At 44.6% G+C, this 25,225-nt stretch overlaps 1 protein-coding gene across 1 annotated transcript; it reads left to right on the top strand.

Moving 5' to 3' along the window:
• Positions 1-5,694: 5,694 nt before the first annotated feature.
• LOC121346392 (ankyrin repeat domain-containing protein 9-like) lies at positions 5,695-6,698 on the top strand. Its single transcript, XM_041424169.1, has one exon. It carries the CDS (start codon positions 5,808-5,810, stop codon positions 6,696-6,698), a length of 891 nt encoding a protein of 296 aa, XP_041280103.1. The 5' UTR covers positions 5,695-5,807.
• Positions 6,699-25,225: the final 18,527 nt, after the last annotated feature.

Raw genomic sequence — 25,225 nt, 5'->3', positions numbered from 1 at the left:
TAAGCCCAGTCCAACTTGAGACCTCAGCACCCATCCCTCTCGCTTGTTCAGACCCCAGACTGAGGGGTTGCTGAGGCTTAGGAGGAAGATGGCTTTTGGAAACATTCAATATCCCCACATCCCTCATCTGAAGATAAGGGAGGCTGTTCCTCAGAGTCAGGGGCCACAGCTGCTGTTGTGCCTCAGATCTCTACCACTCAGGTCACATATTGACAATCAGAGAGCTGTGGCATGCCTTTGCAGCTGGCCAGTGCCATGGAGTGACACACACTGGGGCTGTGTGTGCCCAGAGAGATGAGAGTGGCTCCAAAAAAAAGCAATCAGCTCTCACCTGGGGTAGACATAGGCACCTGCCAGGTATTCTATATATTAAGCTGTCTCTATAAATTATCCTGTGACACTGGAGACACAGAAGATTCTGTATGAAGATCCATCTTCAGTCTTGCACTTCCCTGCTTTCACAGCTGTGGAGGTGCTCTCACATTTGCAGCAGGCTCTGCTTGGCCATAAGCAGGGCAGCTCGTTGTCTGACGTTGCTGTCACCACGCTCCTGCTGCACTGACTGCTCTCGGTGGCCAACACACAGTCATGCTGCTTCTAAAAGGTTTGCTCCCTGTCAGCACCCAGACATGATGGAAATGTTTCCTGTATCAAGGGCTCTGCCTATACCCTGAGTTTAAAAGTGGACAAAGAAAGAGGAGGAGGCAAACTCAGATCTGTGCCGGTTGTTTAGGGCTTGTTGCCACAGAGCTCCAGACAAACTGCACTTGGGAAGTGAGGCTCGGGGGAACTGGGACACAGCAGGCCAAGCCCTTCACAGCTGGGATAAGCAAGAGTTTGCAGGAAAACACTGTATTGCCCTGGCTTCCCCAACGTTTGTAACTGCTCCAGGTCTTGGTACAATGTCCAGCTGAGCCTCTGGGTGTAGCAGTATAAGCAGGACACAGGTGTGGATTACAGCAGTGATCAACCAGTAGCACGGACATCACATGAAAATCCTCCATGTGTCTCCAGATGAGTCCCTCTTACATCCCACTTACATATATATTATATATATAATATTATATATATAATATATATTATATAATATTACATTAGATATTATATTATATTATATTATATTATATTATATTATATTATATTATATAGACTACAGTTCCCAATATACTGCACATGTCTGTTGCATGCATCTTTACTTCCAAAGTTCTGCAGGTAAATAATCATTTGGTGTTTGATTTGGTCTGCATGCAGCACATCAGCTGGTCCCATTACAAGTAATTCAAAGACTTTCCAAAGTGATAACTCTCTGCTTATTTTCATTTCCTGCCTCTAGCAATGTAGTAAGAAATTGTCTCATTTGCTGTTTGAAACCTGCAAGCAGAAGTGAAATATTCTGCTATCCAGAACAGGTCAGAGTGTAGATTTTTCCACTGTCCCAAAGCCTAGTTTAGTCAGCTGGATGAATTAGAGCTGGTAAGTGTGTAGCAGGGCATAAAAGAAACACTTCATGCTCTGTAAAAGCAGCCTCGAGGTGCAGTAGGGCTCTGCACAAGAGCACTAATTTGTCACAGGATGTCCCCAAGCTGCACTGCACAGCCCAGGCTGGATGTAGAAAGCAGGACACAGCAAGAATTTCCTAGAGCCTCACTGTGGCTGAAGGGTTATCATCCATCCCTAGCAAATAAGTTTTACTTTCCCAAGGAAAGGAAAAAGACCAGCAGACACAATCCTGAAAAACAGCATGCCTCTGAAGAAGGACATCTTCTTGCTTTGTGCTCAGGCATCTGATATCTGGCAATTGATTTTCTTCTTTGAATGTCCTGGCTGGATCATCCAGTGCCCTCCTGTACAAAGGGCACAGAAAAATTGAAATCAGTTTTTCCTGGAAACAGATGCCAATTAAGATCACTGGAGAAGGGCAGAAAGGGAGCCAGAAACATCTCACTGGAGTTGTTGACACAGGTAGAATGCTGGAGATGGTTCTTCTCTTTCCCAAGCAGCTTCATCCTTGAAGTTTTTCCTGTGTGAGTACAGGCAAAAACAGGGTGGAAAGAGCTGATCTGAGCTCACATGGATCACTGGAGCTTGTGGCAAGGCTGCTCTTCCCTTAATGGAGAGAAATGTCTTGCTCCCACCGGGCAGTGAAATGACAAAAGCCTCACTTCCAGTTTAGTCCCAGTGATCAAAACCTGCCATTGGCTTTTTCTTTTTCCAGAAGATGTCTTCGCTCACTTTTGTCCCCACAGTTGTTCTCATTGCTCCCTGTAACTTTGTACAGAGGGACAGGAGGAAGAAATGACAGGGAAAGGTTGCTAAGCCTAAGCCCCACTCTCAGCATGCAGTACACAAAGCCTTTCTGCTTTGGCTTATTCCAGAAACAGGATCTAGTGGAACCCTCTGTCCCTGCAGCACAGTTTGGCCATTGCTGGCAACAGGCTGCAGGTTCTGTACTGAGTTTCCAAAGGCTCAGGACTGAGGCCCGACAAACTTGCTTTGCCTGGACTACTACAGAGAGCCCGCTGCTTTGTTTCAGTTTGGTTTAGCTGTAGGAACACTTTTTTCCTTCTAGCCAGGTGCCTACAGCTGATGGGGTTTACTTTCACTAGCACTGCATGGTAGAGCCATAGTTTCATACCAGCTCTCCTGTGCACCATGAGGTGTTCACTACTCCAATTTCACACACTGGAGCTGACAGAGGTGATCATCAGCTTGGTGTGACAGCAGAGTCCTGCAAAGTGGAAGCACAGGGTGCACTGAGGGGGGCTGCAGGCCCAGTGGGATGGGAAGAGATGGGGCACAGGTCTGACTGAAGCACTCACAGCTACAAACCACTCACCTGAGGACAGCTAGAGAAATGCAGATACAGAGCTGGATGAGAATGGCTTCAGGGGTAGAAAACAGGACAAAGAAATAATATCTTACATGTATAGAATCAGCATCTCTTGTGAATGTGGATGTGAAATTGAGTTGCAATCCAATGAAGAAAGAAACAGGTGTAAAAGTATGCAACAAATAATAAAACTGAACCCCAGGAGAAACTGTAATGAGGAAGAAGAAACCATCACCATCAACCTTAATTCCTCCCACAGAAAAACTCCAGATCCTGATGATTTCCTGTAACACTACCATCAGAATGAAACCACCAGTGTTAGGATTTAGATGAGCATGGGCAGAGGGAACAAACATCAGCAACAGGGATGGAAGATAAGAAGAGTGCAAAAGGCTTCAAATTATTTTAAAATTATTATTATTATTGCTATTGAAATATTTTTCTGATAGGAGTATTATTTATTTTTCTGTAATAATTTGACCTAGACTAATAATGGTTTTTTATTACCATGCTAAGATTTCAGTTCTACTAACATTCAATTCTTGTCTTTATATGTAAGGTATGTTTCCCTTTTGCCCAGAAACAATATTTTGAGCATAACACTGTAAGAAGGATTCTGAATAGTTCAGAAACATTCTATATTTCTCACAGGTTCAAAATAACCAAATACTTTATAAGCTGAAATCACCAGGAAATGTGAAAAATGCATCTGCCCAGGAGAGATCTAAAGAGCTTCTCAGCCTCAGATGGAAAGGTAAACAGTGTTGTGGGTAAAATCAGCTTTTGTTTTTCAGTTTTTCCCTTCAAACCTGTCCCTGCTGTCTTGGATGCTCTCTCTGTGAGTCAAAACTGATTCTATTCCTCTTCTAGACTGCACTTTGTCAAAGAGGAAAACCACAACAAACACCTTACGAATTAGGAACCATTATTTTTAGCCACAGATCAAAATTCAAATAAATAAATAGCAACTTCAAACTTCTAGTCTTTTTCTAGTTCCTCAGTGAAGCTTTCCATATAAATGTCTTCCATTTCTAATGGTTCTATAATGTTTCACTGATGTATTATGCTTACAATAAAATCCAGTAGCAGTGCATTGCCATCAAAAAGGTGCCCTTAGCACCAGCTTTTCTAAACTCCTGGAGAAAAAAAAAAACAACCAAGAGGCCAAGGCCAAGAGCCACCAGAGCAGACAGTCATTTGGAGCCATAAAGAAGTGAGCAAACCACGTGAGGGACTCCTAGTTTTGGGCTGGGCTTCCTAGGCAGAATTACAGTGTAACCTGTAATTACAAGGTACAGTGTAATTAGAGATGTTTTCACATCCTGGACATCCTGGAGCTGTGGTGTGGAGGTGATTGGCCAGAAGCCTCATGGTCATTTCTGATTCTGGAGTTTTGGCTTCCCTTTTCACTGGAGATACTTGCAGAACATTTTTCTCTTGACTTCTATGTGTCTTTGCACCAATTCAACTCAGAGGACTACCTAAAATTAATCTGTATGCCTAAAAGCATGGTCCAGATGCTCCTTGAGCTCTGACAGGCTGGGTGCTGTGAGCACTTCCCAGGGGAGCTTTATGTTAACATCTGCAGCAGGTGAGGGTTTTTTAATGGCTATAAAGCTTTGGAAGATGTGCAAGATCTAGACCCAGTTTTGTGAGTGGCTTTGGTTTTCTCTTTGGATGACTCCAAACAACATTTGGAGATCTGACACTTGAATTCTCTCTAGTTTGAGTATAATTACTATATGTTTTTCTTCTTGTGAAATGAAAATAAGGATTTCCTGATATGCTGATATTTTCCTACCGAAGTGGTGATACCATTTTATTGCAATCTGTTGATTTATAGGATGCATGGAAACCCTCCTTCCTTAATCAGAGCTTACCATAAAGGACTTTTAGTTAATTTCTTTTCTGTGAATTTAATTTTGGCCAGGTCCTTCTGCCTCATCCAATAGGACCTTCCCCCTCAAACCTGTAGGCCTTGGTCCTCTGTGTTTTACCAGGGTGTTGCACAAGTCTGATTGCCTAATCCCACTTCCCCTCATTGCTGCTGGCTCTTCGACAGTCCCAAAGCAGGACATCTGAGAAATGCTTTGATCAAAGCTCCCCACCCACCAGTGGGGTTTGGCCATTAACCTTTTGTTTATGCCCTTGCTGTGCAGCAGGGGCACTCCAGGTATTTCCTTGCTAAACAAAGGAACGCATTTAAACCCAGCTTTAAATCTGCTTTATGACTCTGGGCACTGTTACTGCACACACCGTTTGACTCTTTTCTCTGCAGAGATTAATGCTGGCATCTTAAACATTACTAATGCCTTATAGACAATCCATTAACATCAGTGTCTCCTAAGTGGCCAGCCATACCATTATTTGTAAAATAGGGATCCTTTCCTAGTGCTAGCAATACCAATCCCTTGATTTCCCAAGCACAGAATCATGCCTGTTATCAGCTGTGGAGTATTTTACACTGCTACATATTTTTTACTATATAATGAGCTGTGTGTGTGTGAGTGACATTAAAAAACCCCCATAAAATAGCAGAATATTGCTATTCCACTTGCTGCAGTGTATGAGCTGATCTGGTTAGACACGAAATGCAGACAGAAATCCGCCTCACCTCTCAAGCTAATTTTAGTCTCTCCCTCTGTTCTCTGTGGCTGTGTGTGTATAAAATCACTGGCAGTCTGACAGCGTTTCAGTAACCTGTGCCACGCGCAGAGCGGGATGTACTCACCAACCATCTGCTTGCATGGCACGGGTTAACTGAGCCTGTGGGATTGTGCTTACCTAAACAAAACCACTGCAGTGAGGGGAAAAACAATGAATGGGTGGAGATGATCAGCCCATGCATTCCAGCTAGTGCAGTCCAGGCAGCAATGACAGCCTGAAGGTTGCAGCAGCATCGGGATCAGCATTCCAAGTGCACCAATCTTACAGTCTGGAGTGATTTTACGTGGAGCTGTTCTTTATTTGCTGAGCCATGGCCAGTAACCAGGCCAGCCTGCAGGATGATCAGAGCAGGCACTGCAAGTTCTTATCCTACATGTTCTACCAGGCTGTGAGAGATCACAAGCCTGTGTGGATGCTGGAAGACATGAGAACTATGGAGTATTTTTACTGGGAGGAGAATGCCAGCCTACGAACCTACTCACCTTCAGAAGCCCTTCTCTATGCAGTGGTGCATAATCACCTGCCTTATGCTCAGTATCTGCTGTCTCATTTTCCAGAGGAGGCTCTCAAGGTGCCTGGGGAACACTTCTGCTATTGCCCATCCTCTGCTCCTCACCTGGCCATGGCGGTCACATATGACAGGAGAGATATCTTGGGACTGATCATCAAAATTGCACACAAGCTCCCCAGCTTGAACTCCTATATCAATAGGGCTGGCTGCTTTCATCTGGAAGATGGGAAAACACCCCTGCACCTTGCCTGCGAACTGCTGAGGTCAGAGACGGTCCTCATCCTCCTCGGGAACGGAGCATCTCCCAGGATAGAGGACAGTAAAGGGCTGACCCCACTGGACGTCATCCTGGAGCAGATGTGGGACTCCAAAGTCAACGTCGCATCAAAGAAGCTCTGCCTCGACTACCTCTTGCTCTTCATGCCCAACCCACAGTTTAAAATGCGCAAAGTTCTGCAGGAGCATCCAGACCACTGGACAGCTTTGCTGGGAGAAGACAAATTCAACAGCCTGGTGGGGAACACACCTGCTTCTTTATATCTGCAAGCTATGCAAACTATTCTCCAGACTCTTCCCCCTTCCCACTTCCCTAAAAGCATCCAGGAACTACCTATACCTCAGGCACTAAAGCCCTTACCATCCTATGGCAAAAAGCTACCAGCAAAAAATGTGGTAAATGTTTTTCCTTGACTTTTCTCAATGGGTCTTGGATATTCCAAGGCAACTTAGAGGAGCTGGTTATCCACCACCCTCTGCATTTTAGTGTGATTTTAGTACTTAACCTATTAGGCTATGCTGGAAAATCCAATATTTTGTGACAAGATTTTAAATGTCTTTTCTAACTGATTGCAGGCACGGCACTTTTAAAGGCAAAAGCCTTCCTTGTTTTCTGTTTTGTTGTGCATGTGAAGGGTTAACTGTAGTTGAGACTGTGTAATGTTTGGTTTCTTAGCTGTCAGCTGGTATCAGTGTATCTGAATTCCCAATATGATAACTGTATCCTGTGTAATGCACCTGAGTTAAAAGGAATTACGTACCCAGTGGGATTTTTAAATGGTGTCACTGCTAGAACTGGGAGGAATACCATCCCCTGCTAACATGGTTCAAACATCAAGTTTCCTTTCTAACAATGCTCAAGCATCATTACTAATAATGACAAAGTGCATGGCTGATGCTGCAGAGATGCAGAGGCAGTTCCTGCAGGATAACTGATCCTACCAAGTTACTTTACAGCAGATCATGGTGTGGAGGGCATGAGTTCAGAGAGGGGCAGTGTGTGTATATTCCTGGGGGATGGGAGATAAAGATCCACAGAATATCTAATGGGAAGCATCTAGTCTCACCTGGGAGCGAGGGGGTTAAAGGCAATCCCAGCCCTGATGCCTCTACAGACTTGTGCAATGGGGAAGGAACCATTTTTCCCGCTGTCCAGTAAACAAATGGCAATTGGAGCAGGGACATTGGGAGCCCTATCTTTCACATGTGGCATTATTTCTCCTTGGCCTGTGTTTTGGAACATATCTCTACAGGAGATGTAGCTGGCTAACTTGATTTCCCTGTGGGTCTCAGAGCCACAGGCATTTGTTACTTATCCTAAGCTGGGGTATGATGTTCTGCTGTTAAAAGCTGTTACTTGTTGTCAGTTAGAGTATTTTTGCCGCCCAGATCCAGACAGAAATCCTTACCCTGGAAGTTACAAAATGTTCCCACTAACTGGGCGCTGCAGGCAGGGTGAGTTTGCAGAAAGCAGGGCTGGGTCTGGGCAGCCTTCTGAGTAGCTCTGAATCACGCTGCCCTCTCTGCTCAAGGCACTGGTCCTGCTCTCCTGGCTGTTCTCAGCATCAATAGAGCAGTGGCAGAATCCCATCTCCCTTTGGGGGACATCCCTTATTTTGGATAACAGTGTTCCCCACTCCTTGTAAGTGCAACTCTCTGTTCTGCTGAAGTAGTACAACTCACTTCCCCTGCCTGCACTGGGCAGCAGTGGAGAACTCACTCTCCTCTTCAGCTGGATTTGGAGCCCAAGGCAGTGGGGCACAAACCACCTTCCACAGCAGTAGCTAAGAAAGATGTGCAGTCAAATCTCAATTACTTTGTGCAAAAATGGCTCATGTCACATCTAGCTAATTCCCTGCCTGTGTCAATGAGGCCGTACTGGACCTGCTCCCATATTTCCGTCAGTGCAGGGAGCACTTCCATTTCATTTCCCTCTGCATGGGCTACCTCCTGTGTGCCAGGACACTGGCAATGACAGCCATGTCCAGGTGGAGATTTACTGTGAGGCTGCAGAACATGCCGCTCACAGCCACCTGGAACATCCTTTCTGAGACACTGGGATGCTCCTCCTAGCCATCTCCTCCTGCTGTGGGAAGATCTCAGTTCTGGTGCCACCTGTGCTAGGCCAGGTGAATGAGTAGCCTTGCTTGTGAGGTGGAGAAAATGTCAGCCCAGCTCTAAAAGTGGCAAGCAAGCCATGAAGGGGTTAACCCTTCTCCTGAAATCCCACATCTCTGGTGCGGCAGTGTCCCTCCACTCCTGCCCCTGGGGACTTAAATGTCCTTCTTCATCTGCGACTATTCCTCCTTGTTCGATGGGGAAGGCTGCTAATGGGGAAATGCAGGGTCAGCGTTGGGTGAGAGTTTTGGGGGAAGCCTGCGCTCGCTTGACAGCTTGTGCTGCAGACAGAGGCTGTCACAGCTTGGGAAGCAAAGCAGAGCCCAAGGCAGATTTGCATTATAAGCGGTGGCTCAGCTGCTTCTGCCAAGCCCTCAGGCTCCTCAGCACTGGCACATACTCCCCCCAAAACCCGGAGCTGGAAACAGAGGATACAGCAGGCTCTCGCTGCCCATGGCTGCCTAGAGTGACTGTGCAGAGCACGGCCCCTGTGGCACCCTGGGAGTCCCGAGGAGCAGGATTGGATTTGTCCCAGCAGCACTGCGGTATCTCATCCGGATGTTGGTGGGTGAGAGGCGGAGGAGGCTGGTGAAGGATATTATTAGAATAGTAATTAGGTCCTGGAAGCAGAGATCCCGGGAAAGGAGGAAATGGAGATCATCCAGTGCTATTGCACTGGCTCAAAACTGTGTGAGTTTCAGTGCTGTGAAGAGTTTCAGAAAAGACAGGAGGGAGGAGAGGATTGTTCATCTTACAAATCCAAGGAGGCAGGTAGGGACTGTTGGCATTAATGCCAGCACTTTCTATTAAGGCAGGAGGCCACGCTCAGAGAACCAGAGCAGTGAGCAAGTGAGTGTAAAGTGGTGCAGGGGTCTCTTGTTGGCTGCAATAGTTGTGGATCAATGCAGAGGTCAGGAATCAGACACTTTATGGGTGGGTTTGTAGCAGCCAGCAGGATGCTTGTGTCCATGCGGGAGGCTCCCCTCAATCCACCTGCCAAGAGAGAGGACAGAAGGTGAATTGTCTCGAATAGTTTCTTTCTGGGACATTCCTGTGACTGGTGCCCCAGCCTGGAAGAAAGCTGCTGGTCCACTGTTGGCCAACATGTAAAAATTCTGGTGTGTCCAGCCAGAGTATAACAGGCAAGTACCTGCACAGGAAAGATCACTCCACAGCCCCCTCATTTCACCTTTTCTTGACCATTTTAGCAATCCCATCGGGCCTCCCATGTGCAGTCCCAGTGTGACAAAGTTTAGGGTCATTAGCACTGTGGTGACAACTCTTTCCATTGCCTGTAGCAATGTGACAGCAGGAAGGGCACTCCTGTTGGAATAGGGGAATCTTCTCCCTAGACTCTGTTTGCTTATATTGTGGTGATCTGCCTGTTAGTTTGAGATCCCATTCATCTTCTTTGTCAATACAGTGACATTACATCAGATATGGCCAAATCTACCTCAGCCCCATCTGTGTTGGCTTTTTCTCTCCATTCTTTCCAAGCCAGGTCATTAGCAAAAGTAAACTCAAAAATATTTTGCAATATTTTCCTGCAACCTGACCATCTTGAAATATACCTATGCTTGCATGGCAAATATGTTGGTGACTTTGTTAATCAAAAAGTGCTGGGTGCTGTGTGGTGATGTTTACATTCTGCATATCTGCATACTGAGTAAGTGTCGCTCAGATCTGTATTTCTGAACTTGGGAAAAAGAATAAACACAAGAGAGAAATGGGGAGAGGGTAAAGTCTTTTTTGATCTTTGGATTTAGGTTGGCTCTGTAAGTTGCATCTCTTTAATTTCAATTTTGATGAGTATCACTGTAAGGATCTGAATTGTCCGTATGTGCGAGCTTTTGGTTTTGGTGAGAAGCACTTCAATGAGTGCAGTGGGGCCGTGTGAGTGAGTGAGAGAGTGAGTGAGAGAGTGAGTGAGCGAGCGAGTGAGTGAGTGAGTGAGTGAGTGAGTGAGTGAGTGAGTGAGTGAAAACGTGCAGGTGTGTGTGTGCACTGTGTGAGTGCCTGCCCTCTTGTCCTATGTGTCTGCCTGCCCTCTCCTGGCGAGTCCGTAACCGACTGGCAGCTCCCACCCGCTGCACTCCTCTCCCCAGCAGCGAGCCATGCCCTACGGAAGCAGCCTTTTCGGATGGTCAGTGTGTGTGTCCCAGGCCCTGTGCTGCTGACAGGTAAGGATATTTCTTCTCTTGGAAAGAGGCAGCAGTTTTGCTCTTGAAATGGGTGTTCTATCTCCGAACACCAAGCACAAGGGCTTCTGCTTGCCGGCAGCTACAATCATCCAGCAAAGGATTTGTGATGCTGGCCACACTTTATTCTAGAACACATTAAAAAAAAAAAAAAAAGTCTCTTAAATGTACATCTTTGTCTTCCTTTTTTTCTGGGCTGCCAGCAAAATTCAGCCACCTATGACTTCCTAACCCTGTGCTTCTGTCTATTTCTGCAGCATCATTAGCAGGAAGGACAGGCCAGATTCTGACCTCAATTACACCTGCCTGCACCTGAAGTAACAGTTTTTAAGTCGGTTCCATCACTACAGATGTTTGTTGGTCTAAAGGAAAACAAACTGTTTGTGCATTTGTGTTCTTCAAAGCTCCATAACTCTGACTTTAGTATACAAAGAAATGTGACACTTAATCCCTGAAAACATTTTTTACATTTTTTGTACTCTGAATGTATATAGATATATATTTTCCATCTCTAAAATCAATGGCATTTCCCTGTTCCCAGTTCCCTTGGCGTTTCTGGAGTCAGCATAGCAGTGACAGATGCTGTTGGTCACTTATTAAGACTGAATGTTGCCATTCCCAAGTACAAATGAATGTTCATTGTATGATACAACTTTCTTATAAAGCCATACTTTTGTAATTTTGGTTTCTCTTTTTTAGGGGGGGGAAAAAAATCTTCCCCATAATTCTGTTTGCACATTACTCGCTGCATGATTAAAGATAAAACAATTGTAACTTGCTGGAATAAACGATATATACATAGGCTAATATAATTATGTACACTATCTGTGAAAATAATTTAAGCTTGATTGTGTTAATATAATAAACTTGAAATATAAAATTGATGTGTCATTTATTAGCCAACTGGTCAAAACCACCCACGAGTATCTGTTGCTTTTGCTTTGGCTTATCTTATTGTTTGATGATTTCATTCTGACTGCTGAGCCATTGTCTCAAAAAATGTGTTCTGAGGAAAATAATATTTCCCTTCACAGGCTTACAGTAGCTGACTGTGCTGTCAGAGGATGACCCCAAGTGATGAGGTGAACCCACACTTCACAGATCTGTTGAAAGGTGGTGATAAAGCATAAGGTGGGGCTCAACAGGGGTCGAATGGTAATTTGTTTCAGAGATTTTCATCTTTTAGGTTTGAATTCAGCTTATGCAGCTGTTTCCCGTGAACATAAGATTGCTGGTAGCCTGCTTTCCTCTGCTGGTTTGTGCGCCATCAACCAGCTCCTTTCCTTCCTCAGGTTTTTCTGTGTACAGGGAGATGCCCTGGCATCCAGCACCAACCTCTCCTGTTCCTTCCTCAGGTTTTTCTGTGTACAGGGAGATGCCCTGGCAAGGCTTCCAGCACCAGCCTCTCCTGCAGGCTCAGCTGAAGGTCTTCAGGCAGATGAGCACCTCTCACCCTCTGTGCTCTCCATGGGGTAAGGATTCACCAGATTCTGTGCCAAAACCTGAACCATCCAGATCCTCCTCTGCTCTGATAAAAACAGCTACCCAAAGTGTTTCAGGTTATGGGTAGCTGGTTTGGATGATGAGGATGATGATGATAATCACAGGGTGTAGACTCCACTGCCAACTGTACCCACAGATCTCCTCAAGGCACATTAGTACATGCAAGCTATAACCAAGGGATGACTCCTTTGAGCCTGTGCTTGCATAGTATGTTACTGGTTTCATGGAAGAATGCAGAGAGGGAAGTTTCACTGATCTCATTTAAAGAAAATCAAGACTATGTCCTTGCCTTCATAGCAGGAGATTTATCCCTATCTACTTCACCACAAGAATGTGGTCCCCAAAGATATAGTTTTCTGGCTTATTTCCTTCCATGTTTCCTGTGTTTGAGGAAGGGAATCTGACTTAGTTTCTCTCGTGCCCTGGCATCTCTGCTGGGGCTGACCATTAGGGACCTCCAGGCTGACGTGTCCCTCAGAGGCAGTCTCATGTAGGTATTGAGTCTTTACAACTGTAGCTAGTTGGAGCCCACACACCAGCAGGCAGCAAGACAGGGATTTAAATAGAGAAATTTAAAGGGTATATTCCCTTGCGTGGGGGGAAGCACTGTCACAAGCAGATGATGCACTGAGCGAAATCCTGCCCACGCCTCATTTACTTGGGTGCACCTCCCCGAGTGAGTCACCCCAAAAGCAGCTGACAGGTTTGGCATATCCCACATTGTCCCGTGTCTCCCTGGCCACACAGCAGCAATGCCTTGGGGGAGCATGCTCTGCCTTCTGCTGCACCACCACTCTCAGCTGGTGACATGCATGGCCGGCAGGCTCCAGCTCCCAAGATGCCTGCCTTTGTCTCCAGCCCTTTGGGAGCTGCTCTGAAGCCAAGAAGCCAGATTTCTCCAAGGGTGACTCCTAAGAAGTGCTTGGTCTGGAAAATCAGCCATAATTTTTTTCTAGTAAAATGTGTGCGCATTTTGCTATGGATTTGCTGTGTGAAGGAGTTTATTGCTGGTAGGAAGGCTTCTGGTGAATTTCATGAGTTTGTAGAGATAAGAGAGCTGTGCTCTGTACACCAGCTCTGCCCACCCACACAGATCCCCGAGGAGAACAGTGAGGAGGAGGAATGATTATCACAGAGTTGTCAGACTCATGCAAGAAAACCTGGGAGGAAGAAAGGGAAGAAAAGGGTTGGGAGAGGCTGTATGGCAAGATGCCTTGTGGGAAGCAGATCCTACAGCTGAACAGAAAGAGGGAAAATAGTTTGGAGAATCCCAAACCACAGTACAAGCTATGAGAAACACAGAAACCTCCCCCTACCACTTTCTCATGGAGCTTGGCTTCAGGGTCACAGAGAATATCAGGATGATAAAGAAGAGGCTGACAAGCATTAGAAAAGGAAATAATCACTAGAGATGACTGGGAATTGATGTTTCTATTCTACCAAAACCAACAATATTGTAAAATACACTTCTATTCTAAATCAAAATGAAAACTAAACTATTAAAACCAGTTTTACAAGGAGGAAAACTGATCCAGATCTATCAAGATAATTCTTAAAGAATAGTAAAATTTTGATAATGTAATACCTGGCTTTTTATTTTTAACAGTGTTAGAGCACTAAAAAAGAATCAAAATATTATAAAAATACTCCACTTTGTTTGATAGCTGAAAGTCATTGTTCAGATTATCTTGTACCAGAATTTTTGTCAAAATAGGAACATAAAGCCCATGGTGCTGGGTGCTCCCAGCATCATGTCATGTCTCCAGCACTGGCAATGGGAGAAACCAGATAAGCAGAGCACCTTTGCCTGGCTACTTTCAGCAATACATTCCCCACTTAATTGCTTCAGTTCCCACAGCTGTTGGATTGGAGATTTTGGAGGCTATACCCTTGCCTAGTCCTTCAGAGTATTCATCTTTTGACCTAGTGTCCCAAATTCATCTAGTTCTTTACTGAGGCTGCTGATACAGTCACATCCATGACTTCCTATGGCAGCAGTTTACATTTATCTGCACCCAAGCTCCCCTGCCACCTCTTTTTCCTACTTGGTTTAGTGGGATCCTTCAGGTGCCTCTGTGTGGTGTTTGGATACCTGGAAAACTCCAGCAGCACTGTGAACACTCCTCACTTCTTTCTCCAACCACAAGTTATATACCAAACAAAACTGGTTCCCACACCAACCTCCAGGACAGCCCACTGCTGACTCTTCCTCACCCGTTGCCATTCTGTAACCAGCTTTCACTGCATGAAATAACTCCTGTGACCCCACGAGAGCTTCATTTTTAAAAATAATCTTTGGTGTGGAACTTGCCCTTGTGAATCCAAGTACCAATGTTCACCAGATCTTTCCTTTATCCTCTGTCCTTTTGAGTGAGATAAGTAATTTAGAAACTATTTAATTTTTATTAAGGTAATCTTTGCAGTAAAATCTGTTCTGACATGAGATGCCAGAATTAAAAACCTTTGTCCATTAGAAGGACCTAAAGATTTTTATGGATTGTGCAAAATCTGCTTACAGAAGGACAGCCCATGGTGTGATTCTTGGAACTGTCCTGTGCAGGACCAGGAGTTGGACTCGATGATTCTTGTGGGTCCCTTCCAACTCAGAATATTCTTTGGTTCAGTGATTCTGTAAAACACCTTGCCTTGAGATTGTAGAGGAATTCCAGATGGTATTTCTTCAAAAGTGTCTTATAATTTTGAGGCTTTGACTGAAGCTGAAAATGAGCAACTATAGGACAAAAATCTCTGTTCTTCTGCCTGGAAGGTGTTAGGGAGTGACACTGTAAGCAGACTCTTCTGAGTTTACAGATCCTAGTGAGATTCTATTTTCAGCTGTGATGCATATATTTGCAGACACTAGACTTCTCACCAATAGAGGTGATTGCTTAATCAAAGGGGGTTTTTTATGGGACTCCTCCCGTGGGTAGAACTGAACTTCACTGATAGTTACAGGCTTTGGCTTACTTCTCTACCAGCCTGCAGAGCCCAGCATGGTGACAGACAGAGATAAAATTACATTCCATGTATAATTTGGGATTTCATGAAAGGAAAGCCAAAATGATAGGAAGAAAGAACTCTGTCTAAATTAGGTTTCTGCTTAGAGGTGTGTTCCCTAAACACTCAGAACACATATGCTTACTTAGGCTCACTCAGATCTGGTGAGCTTCAGGGAAGTGTAAGGTAGGGCAGGTAACCCAAATTTGGGATCAGGGAGGCTGAGACTAGCTTTCCCACAAAATTACCCAGCTCTTCTTTTGCAGAATTAACAGATTCTAGCAGCAGATTACTGCTTTGTCCTCTGGAAAACATGAACCAGGTTTCAAAATGTCTCAGTTCTGCCCTGACACACATGATCATCATCCCCTCAAGTAAAAAACATCACAAAAAATGACAAAGTCCAAGCCTAGACCTGTTCATGCCCTTTCTTATTCCCCTTTTGCAGATATTTAGACTTGGGGAGCCCCGTCCATCATGGCCGGGGCCTTTGCCCCCACTGCCTTGGAGGGGATGAACACACAAATTTCATTTCTGTGAAATGACTGTACACAATACACAGCATACAGCATGAATGCACATGCAAGCACCATAGCTGATGAGAAAGAAGAGGCCCTTCATGAGTCTTACTTATTTTTAGAGTGAAAAATCCCTGCCTCAGCCAGGCAGGAGTCCATGACTAACATCCCAGTTCCTTACTGGTGCCAGCCTGACAGGTTTTGCCAAGCCATGTGTCAGTGCAACTCTTTGCCTTTAGGATAGGTCAGACTTTAAACAGATAACTTCAGTTTTACTTTTTAGTAGCTACTGCTTTTACTAGATGTGGACTTTTATGCCATCCTCAGTCAAATCTAGAAACTGTTCAGCCTGGCAGAGCTGCTAATGAATATGCTTTTACCAGCTGAAAGGAAGAGGAAAAAAAAAAAAAGAAGAAAAAAAAGAATGTATTTTAAAATTAAAGCCTTATGTTTAAATTTTACATTTCAAATGTTTTAAGTGTTTTTTTTTTTTCTTCTTTTATTTCTGCAGTGTTGCCTGAAAAGCCAGTTTTGCTTGGACATTGTAAACTTCACTGCATGGCTCCCTGTGTTTTCAGAGTCAGTCCTCAAATTGCCACAACTTTGAAGTAGATCCCTCTTCCAAAGGGACACCTTTTGTTCCTTCTCTCCTCAGCATCAGGAACACATGAGCCCTTTGGGACTTTTGAACTCAAATAACACCGTTTATTAGAAGAGAAAATAGAGATGCTAACTCATAAAATAAGGAAACTCAGCTGGGCAGGACCGGATAGGAATAAAAAGGAGTTATCAGCAGCCTTCCTTTCTCCTAGGGGTGTCCTGGCTTGTTGGCTGCCTGAGCTGAGGAGAAGTAAAACCAGCTCCTTACACCTGTGCAGGCGCTACCGGTGATCATTTCCGCGCACCCCCGTTGTCTTGCTTTGGGTTTGTCTTCTTATTTTTTGACGACTTTTCTTACTTTCCACCATCGGCCGCCAGGTGGAACCACCTCCCTTCGGCTGCCTTCGTGAGGGACCAACCCCCCCCTCCCCCCAGGCTGTGAGGGACCCCGGAGGCTCTGAGGGACCCCCGGGCTGTGAGGGACCCCCGGGTCTGAGGGACCCCCGGGCTGGGAGGGACCCCCGAGGCCCTGAGGGACTCTCGGGACGTGAGGGACCCCCAACGCCCTGAGGGACCTCCGAGGCCCTGAGGGACCCCCGGGCTCTGCGGGACCCCCGAGGCCCTGAGGGACTCTCGGGACGTGAGGGACCCCCAGGACGTGAGGGACCCCCAATAAATGTTTTAAGTGTTGGGCTGTGAGGGACCCCCGGACCGTGAGGGACCCCCGAGGCCCTGAGGGACTCTCGGGATGTGAGGGACCCCCGGACCCCTGAGGGACCTCCGAGGCCCTGAGGGACCCCCGGGCTCTGCGGGACCCCCGAGGCCCTGAGGGACTCTCGGGATGTGAGGGACCCCCGGACCGTGAGGGACCCCCGAGGCCCTGAGGGAACGCCGGCCATGAGGATGCTACAAAACGTGGAATATGCAAAATTTTCCTTGAGAAAGGATGTTCTTTGGTCTTTGATCTTCATGTGCTTTTCAGCCTAATCAGCAGGGAAGGAGATTTGAGAAAGAGCAGCTAACGAGCAATCCCTGAGTGATGTGCAGGTGTTAGAAAGACACAAATTACTTGTTGGTGGAGTTGCCTTGTTAAGGTTTAGGGCTCCAGGTGTTTCAGTGATCTCCCACTTTGGGGGAGGTTAACAAAGCTTGGGGAGAAGGATGTGCAGCTGATAGTGGACACAAAGAATGCAGAATTTATGGGCCACAAGGACATTTGGCAGGACCCCAAAGATCAGGAAGAAACTAATAAAGACAGCTCAGCAACTGTGCTGAACCAGCTCCAGTTGGGTGAAATGTAATTCTGGCAGGGGGAGATGATGACCACCATCTCACCAACTCACTGACCCAAGAAACCCGCTGACCCAAAAGAAGGAAAAGACTGAGTGTGGGACTAATTAGCAGGAGAAGCAAGACAATCATTAATAAGCAGAAGACAGAATACTAATTAACAAGAGAACTACAAGTAACTTGTAGCCAATGAACACTAATTCCTTTGTTTGCTAAAATGTATAAATTGCAAAAGGTTTTGATAGTTGGTGTGCTTGATTTGTGGAATACCATTGAGCATCCATGCTTGTGCAACTCTGAGATAATCAATGTCTCTCTCAAGTGTGTAATTATAGGCTTGTTGCCCATGAATCCCATTTTTGTGGATGACAAGGTGACTCCAGGGCTGTGAGAAGACCCTGCCACTGTGAGGGGATCCCGGGACTGTGAGGTGACCCCAGTGCTGTTTGCTGCCCCTTGCCCATTCCTGTTTGGTGATTCTACAGCACATCTTTCGGATGCAGAGTCCAAACCAAACCCAAATGTGCAAACCCAGCTGAAGGAAGGTGGTGCAGGTGCCTGTCAGCCACCAAAGAAAGGTTTTCTGGTTTATTCAGCAATGGAAAGGCCTCATGTGCCATGGAAGTTGACCCTGGAGCTGGGCTCTAGACAAAGAGCTACAAACCGAAACTATTTTTTTTCACACAGGGCATGTGGGGTTGCTGGGCAGAGATGCACGGGCAGACATTTTTCATCCTCTCTTCTGCCTCCAAGGGAAAGGAGAAGCTGTGGTGACTTAGCTGGCCACGGGCGGCTGAGAGGCTCCATGTCTGTGTTTAGCAAAGTACCTAAAATCCAGGGATGTGATGCAGCCCCGTTGGATCACTGGTCCTGCACAGCAAAGCTCGTTAGAGGAGTCAGTGGTGGTGGAGCTGTGAGAGACACCATTTCCTACTTTCCCAGAAGAAGAGTGGCTGGGGCAGGAAGAACATCCACTGCAGCCCAGCAAGGAGCCTGCCTGTGCACTGGGCATCTCCTGCAGAAAACAAAGAATTGAGGAGGGTCTTGATATCTATCAGGAAACAAGGAAAGGTACTGCCAAAGATGTCTTTAGCTCTGTTTCTGGCACATTTATGAAACATCAAATACCTAGACAGTGGTAGATGGCCCAATAGCCTGAAGTCTCAGCTAAAAAATCCCCCAGTTTGTCTTTTTGGAGCTATCATTCTCTGATCTGGTGGGGGTCTGTTCCTTTATTTTCACTCCTCTGTGCCTCAAGGATAATCAGCAGAGCTTGCAAACCAATAACAAATTGGGTAAAAATCATCTTTATATGCAAAGCCTAAAATAAAACATCTGTATATATCCCAGAAGCCTTCACAACCTCCTGTTTTATTAGTATCTCTAAAATAACTTTTCTTTCCTGACTCTAATTCCAGCTAGAAGCACTCTGATAATCCTCACAGGACTGTTATGTGTATTTCCAATTAAGCAATTTATAAGCACTGGCTGTGAGGAGCTTTTTTGTTCTTAAGGAAATTATTTCTTCATTAAGAGTAAAACAAGTCTTTTTTTATCCCTGCTTAATATGAAAGCCCTTGTGTCCCCTTCGCATATGTTTTAAGTACTGAACTATGTAGAAGGAGATTAATCATTTTGTACCCCAACAAGCAGGAAGACACAGCAGCTGGGTCAGTCACTCAGGGAATAGGCTCTTCAGTGTTTGTTTTCAGAGAGAAGTAAAAGTCAGACAGACAGACACTTGCTTTCAAGCTCCTTGCCTTTGCCAGAGGCAACCCACACAGTCATGAGCCCTTCTGGAGTCTGAGTCATGAAGAACTGCAGCAGATAAAATGAAGACAGTCAAGAGGGAAAAAAAAAATCCCATTCATGCCCAGCTAATGAGTAGAAGTTCCAAATTTCCTCTTGTTTTGCAGGCTGTGTACCTTAATTAGATGAATCACAGAACACTGAGGGTGGAAAACACAGGCCAGACAGCTCATAACAGTCCACTTCATTCTTTCACACTGGCAGCATTATCTACCTCCCTGACAGGGAAGAATGTCCCTCCATTTTCCTGGACTGTCATGAGGCATGGGCAAATGTGGAAAATGAAGAGCAGAAAGGATGGATGACTGAGTTTAGCTTGTATAGTAGCACAAGCATCCTATTCCTATTTTTGTCCCCAGGCCCAGCCATTTACACTTTCTATAAAGGCACTCACGAGCCCATGTTCTGGTCAGGGGCAGCCCCATGACCAAACAGCATGAGTTGCAACATGAGGGACCTTCAAAGGGAGGGCACACTTGCTAATATCAGGAATGAACTTATCAGAAAGTTTCTGATGTGGTCAGAGAAGACATTTTGACCCTTGAGTGTTCCTGGAACTCTGGAAAGAAACCGCACATAAGTGTTGCAAGTAAACTGCATTGTCTTCATTTTCCTCTAAGCCGGACTAGAAGGAGACAATATCCCTAATAATGGGATAGCTCCTGAATGTTTAAAGTTAATATCTTGTATCTGCTTACAGTAACAAATGTAGAGAAATGGAGGAACTGACAACAAATGGAATTACTACATTAGTAAAGAGCTAATTTATAGAAATAGGTTAGAGATTGAGATGCTGCGGCATGTAAGCCTGTGCCAATGCTTGAGTTGCACAGGGTCACTGGGAAATATGTCATGTATTCCAGCAGCACCAGGAGCCCCATGTATTTTTCCCAGGAATGGGTGCATAAAATGGCTGATGAATGAGGCTAGAAGTGGTGAATTCAACTGTACAGTTCAATGTAGACATTGTATTATTCAGTGAAGAAATGGTGAGTTTAGAATGATCTTAAAACCTTGAGGTTTCCTTCTCAGTCTCTGCATTTCATGCCATGCTCAGTAATACCATTTGTCCCTTTGTGTTACGGAATGGATTTTATTTAGCAGTGCAAGGAAGAAATGCCTGGCTACATTTCCCTCAGCAAGCCCAATGGCACTGTGGTTTTTGGTTATGCTGGTCTTGTGATGTCACTCTCTGTCTTAAAGGGAAATAGGTTTTGAAGAGGGATTTGAAAAAAGATGGGGTAATATGTGACATTGTGCATTGGCTCCTGGGACAGAGACAGCTCTACTGGCACATGGAGAGTCATTGATCTGCCAGGTCAAAAAAAAGTCACTTGTGTCATGGCAGCATGAGAGAAAGAAAGAGGACAGACTGACAAACAAGTACTTGGTGGTCAGAGTCATCACTGCTGCCAGAATAGAGGGAAGATGGTAAAAGAAATACCAGAAACAGACAAGCAGGTGGAGAAAGGCACTGCAGGAAGCAGAAATGTGCAGAAAATAATACTGCAAGGGGAATTGGAGGATGAGGAGGAAAAAAATAAGTATTAATGATACCATCATTATGCAGGGCATGAGGTCAATCTGGAATCTGTGTTTGGGTTGGCTGCAGTCTTAGGGAGGCCAGAAACAGAGGGGATAACATCCAGCAGAAGATAAAGTGGTCAAGGGCATGATCTGTCCTTGGTCTTAGAAACACCACAGAAGAAAAGAAATTGTTCTTAGATATAGCCTAATGTACAAAAAAGTATTGTGAGCAATCAGAGCTGTCTGGCTACTTCACCTAAAGGAAAAGGGATATGGCAGCATCTCAGTTATAAAAACTGAGAGAACAAGACGAGGCAGTCAAAGAGAAAAATCAGGATTTAATTTGCTCAGTGTTCAGTCACCAAGAGACGTGGGGGTGGCAATATTGCCAAAGCAAAACTGAGTTGAGGAAAATAGATTAGAAGCAGTGAGTCAGATGTGTGAGCTCGTGGTGGCACAGCTGATATTTGAAATTGCAGGAAGAGTGAGGATCATAGGAACCTTCACAGGGACTTTTCTTCCTGGGTTTTACAGTTCAGATCTCATAGAAAACCACACAGTTCAACAACTCTTAGTCACTACAAACCTGCAAGAGCACATCAGAGAAGGGAAAGGGAGAGCAGTGGGCAGATATGGAGCTGCAGGAATATTCCTTGGATAGAGGTAGGAATTTTAGAGAAAATGATTCTCAAATTTAGATTCTCACTGAAGACCTCAGCCCTCAGGGGAATTTTTTGTGAGTAAAGGTTTAGGACTTGTCCATCAGCTGCTGTAAAATCTCTTCATGGCCATTCCAGGCAGTACCAACCAGATGATCCATAACAACCCATGGACCATGATGGCACGAGTCATATTTCTGTCCATGACTGCACACAGTAAAATAATTTTGTTTAACCAGCTTATCTTTGTTTGCTTTCCACCAATACCACTGTAATTTCTTTTGGTATCCAAATGCATTTTCCTCCCTTTTGCGAAAAGGGAACCACTTTGCAACAGCACCTTGATTTTTACATACTTGCCTTAGTGGCCGTGATAGCAACATGCTCCTGTATTGCTCTAGAAAGTAGCTTTACATGCACTGTTTCATCTAGTCCTTAATTCTTCCACTGGGGCACTAAATCTGGACTAAGCTGAAATACTAGGACAATAATTCTTAATCCACTGTGGAACATTAACTGAGTGTTAAGACAGCGATTTGCTGTATATTATGAACGTGTCTCCATTTCATTTCCTCTCTGGAGATGCTGATTCACTGATGGAGTGATGTTCTTCCAGGCAAGAAAAGATTAAGTAGAGACAACAGACTCAGAAGTAATAAATAAGGCTGTAGAACAAAACTGCCTAATATTATATTATTTTAGAAGCTATATATAATCATGCCATCAGAGATGTGCTGCGATCAACACATGCAAGAGAGCAGAGTTAAGGTGGTGCCTCTCATCTTATACTGTGCTAGTTCAGGAGGTTACAGAGTTTACAACTGTATATTTTATGCTGCATCAATCCAGCCCTGGGAAGGAGGTTTGCATCAATTTAGCCACAGCAGTGTCTTCTCGGTTTCCTTCACAGTCAAAGTGTTCTTCAAAGGAATGTGAGCACTATTTCCCCTGGTTCCCACATGTGAACCTAAGGTGCTGGAGAAACAGCAGGTCCTTTAGTCCCTGACATGAATGGCACGTGCAGTACCAAGGAACCAAGTTTCCTGCTCCCTGCTACATGTGCAGTATGTGCTCCCACTGTCCCTTACTTGTGCCCTACTGCAGGGAGGCTGTGTGGCTGAAATTCTGGAGACAAGTTTGGATAGTGCCTCTCTAATACAGACAGAGCACAGGCTGGGATCACAGGCAGCCTGCCAGAATTGTTGCATCACCCTGTCTGAGGGGACCATCTTCAAAACCACACAGCAGCAATTGATCAAACGCAAGGTTCTGCTCTTTTGTTTCTGTGATTCTCTTGTCCAGAAGGCACCTGGGCTGATGTTGCTGTCCTGCCTGCTCTTCATACTGTTGCTGGGAGCAAACCAGGCTACACTTCTTCAAGCCTGGGACAGGTAGCACATAGGGAATATTGGGTGTAGGCAGAAAGAGGGGGTCCAGTGGACTCCATTCCTGGGAGGTTTTTTTGGTAATGGCCAAATGGCAGACATTTCAGCAGCCTGTTGAGCACAGTAACCTACTCCAATTGCAAAGGTAAATTGTAATTGTAACTGTAAAGATAAATTGTAAATTCTCCTATGAGTGGAACAAGGTGCAGAAAAGAACCTCAGGTTGCTTGTTCATTACAAGAAGCCACATTGCTATAGGAATTAAAAACACAGAATGCTTCTTTTGAGTAAACAAATCTCAGGACACTGGTCGGTCACTACTTGCAGGTCTTTACTGGGAATCCATTTCACTTAATCCAGACTTGCTGGTGATATCTGAAGAGAGAGCTTGGTCATTATTCCTAAGCAAAATCAGGTATGTAGCGTGCCCCATTTGTTTTTGATGGTGTGTTGTGTAGCTGTGAGAGTTCAAACCTCCGGACACTCTGGAACTGACCCTGCTCTCTGTTGTAGGTCAGGGTTTTCTCCCAGGCTTGGAGCTTGTGCCTGTAATGCCCAGCTATTGTTTTGCTATAGGAAGGGATGGATGTCTTACTGGTGGTTACAGTGCTCTCTTAGCTCTCACTTCATGCTCTGGGGAGCTTCAGTGTTTCACAGCAGAGTCAGAGATGACATTCTTTGCACATTCCTTTCATTTCTTTCCCCTGGCATAGCAATTACTATTCTACACAGTGCTGCTCCATGTGGTTCTTCACAATTTATTTTTAAGGTTTCTCCAAAAACTTGCCTAGTAAGAGTTTTTGCATAATTGCTCCTCAAGATTTGCATTTCAAAATTTCAACACAGTATTAGCTCTTGGAGCTGGCTGCAGGGTTATGTTACCTCCCACTATGTTCATCCACACAGCTCTCGATTGAATGATCTAAACACAGGAATATGCATTGCTTTTTGCTTCTATACTCAGAACAGCATTGTTCTTTCTTGGCCACTTCATTTTTTTTAACTATTCCCAATTCAATTGGTCCTGCAATAGGCCTTAAAACTTTCCTAACTGAAGGGGGCTGCAGTATTTTGGTGTATTTTTGCCAACTTGTCAGATTCTCAACTTTTGCAACCTTGAATAAGGCCTGGCTGATTTATGACTGATGGCATCAGAGAGGTATCCTCTTTTTCTTTCCTTGTTAATCATATGCCTTAAATTATCATCAGTGATGGGTTTATGTTCCTCCTTACAGGTTTACAGAGTTTCAGCACCAGTTATGTCACTGGATTCAAAGGGAATGATGACAGACTGAACTGTATTTTCTTTCCAAAATCTAGCTTTAAAGCTTCCCTCTGGACTGGAACTCACTGATTTTAATTCATTTCTGGATGGCACTGATATAAGTAATTTTTTCACTACTCTCCTCAGAGAAATTATTCTTTACCCATTTGTAAATGTTCCTTAATAATCTATCTTCACTTTGCTCTGGATCATTTTAAAATTCTCCCATTTCTAACTGGTGCTCCCCTTGTGATGCTTGGGCTCTTGCATGCAATTTAAAAACATCTTCTGTCATTTTTGCCTTTGCAGTTGTTACTTTGTCATGCTAGTCCTTTTTGATCTTTTCTCATTTGCTCCAAAAGTTGGGTTTTTTTTTTTTTTTTTTTTTTTTTTTTTTTTTTTTTTTTTTTTTTTAAATCTGGCATAAAATGTTCTTCAAATTCAAGCTTGTGATCACATCTGCTCCTATCTGCCAGCATCCAAAACCTCTTCCTTAGAAACAGTTCTTAGCACTTTGCCAAGATGTCATGATAAGAATGAAGTGGGGGAAAGTGCAGTTTCTAATAACATTCATTGAATACTCCAAGTAATGATCCTTGGCTTCCTCTCCTGACAAAATGTGCTTGATACGGTGGTTTTTTGATCTCCTGATATGGGTATAAAAATTATCTTCCTCCTTATTCTTTTGATGAAATTTTAAATGCTGTTGTTCCCAACAGGAAGTTTGATGGCCTGGCATGAGAAGTCTAACAAGCTGAGCTCCACTGGCCTATTTCTTTGATGATAAATGGAAGGAGAAGTAAGTGGGGAATAAGCTACAGGTCCATTGTCTCCTTGGGTGACCACAGCCATTCTTTGGGGATATGAGCCTCTTTGAACCTCTCTCTGCTTGTAAACAAACTGGTGAGGTAGTAAACAAACTGCTAATAAACAAGTTAGTAAACACCTGGTAAACTCCTGGCAAGACACAGCTAAGCTAATGCAGCCTCCAAAACGAGGTATCTGCATCCAAACTGCCTATTGGGAATAATGTGCGGCCTTTTTAAGCCCCCAAACCATGCACAGGCATTGTC

Source organism: Onychostruthus taczanowskii, unplaced genomic scaffold (assembly GCF_017590055.1).
Source record: "Onychostruthus taczanowskii isolate IOZ18803 unplaced genomic scaffold, ASM1759005v1 scaffold80, whole genome shotgun sequence".
NCBI classification, from domain to species: Eukaryota; Metazoa; Chordata; class Aves; order Passeriformes; family Passeridae; genus Onychostruthus; species Onychostruthus taczanowskii.
The sequence above is the reverse complement of the archived record's forward strand: the minus strand, read 5'-3'. Positions and strand labels throughout refer to the sequence as shown.

Coding starts and splice junctions, on each gene's coding strand:
- LOC121346392 (XM_041424169.1), top strand. CDS start 5,808: ATGGCCAGTAACCAGGCCAGCCTGCAGGATGATCAGAGCAGGCACTGC.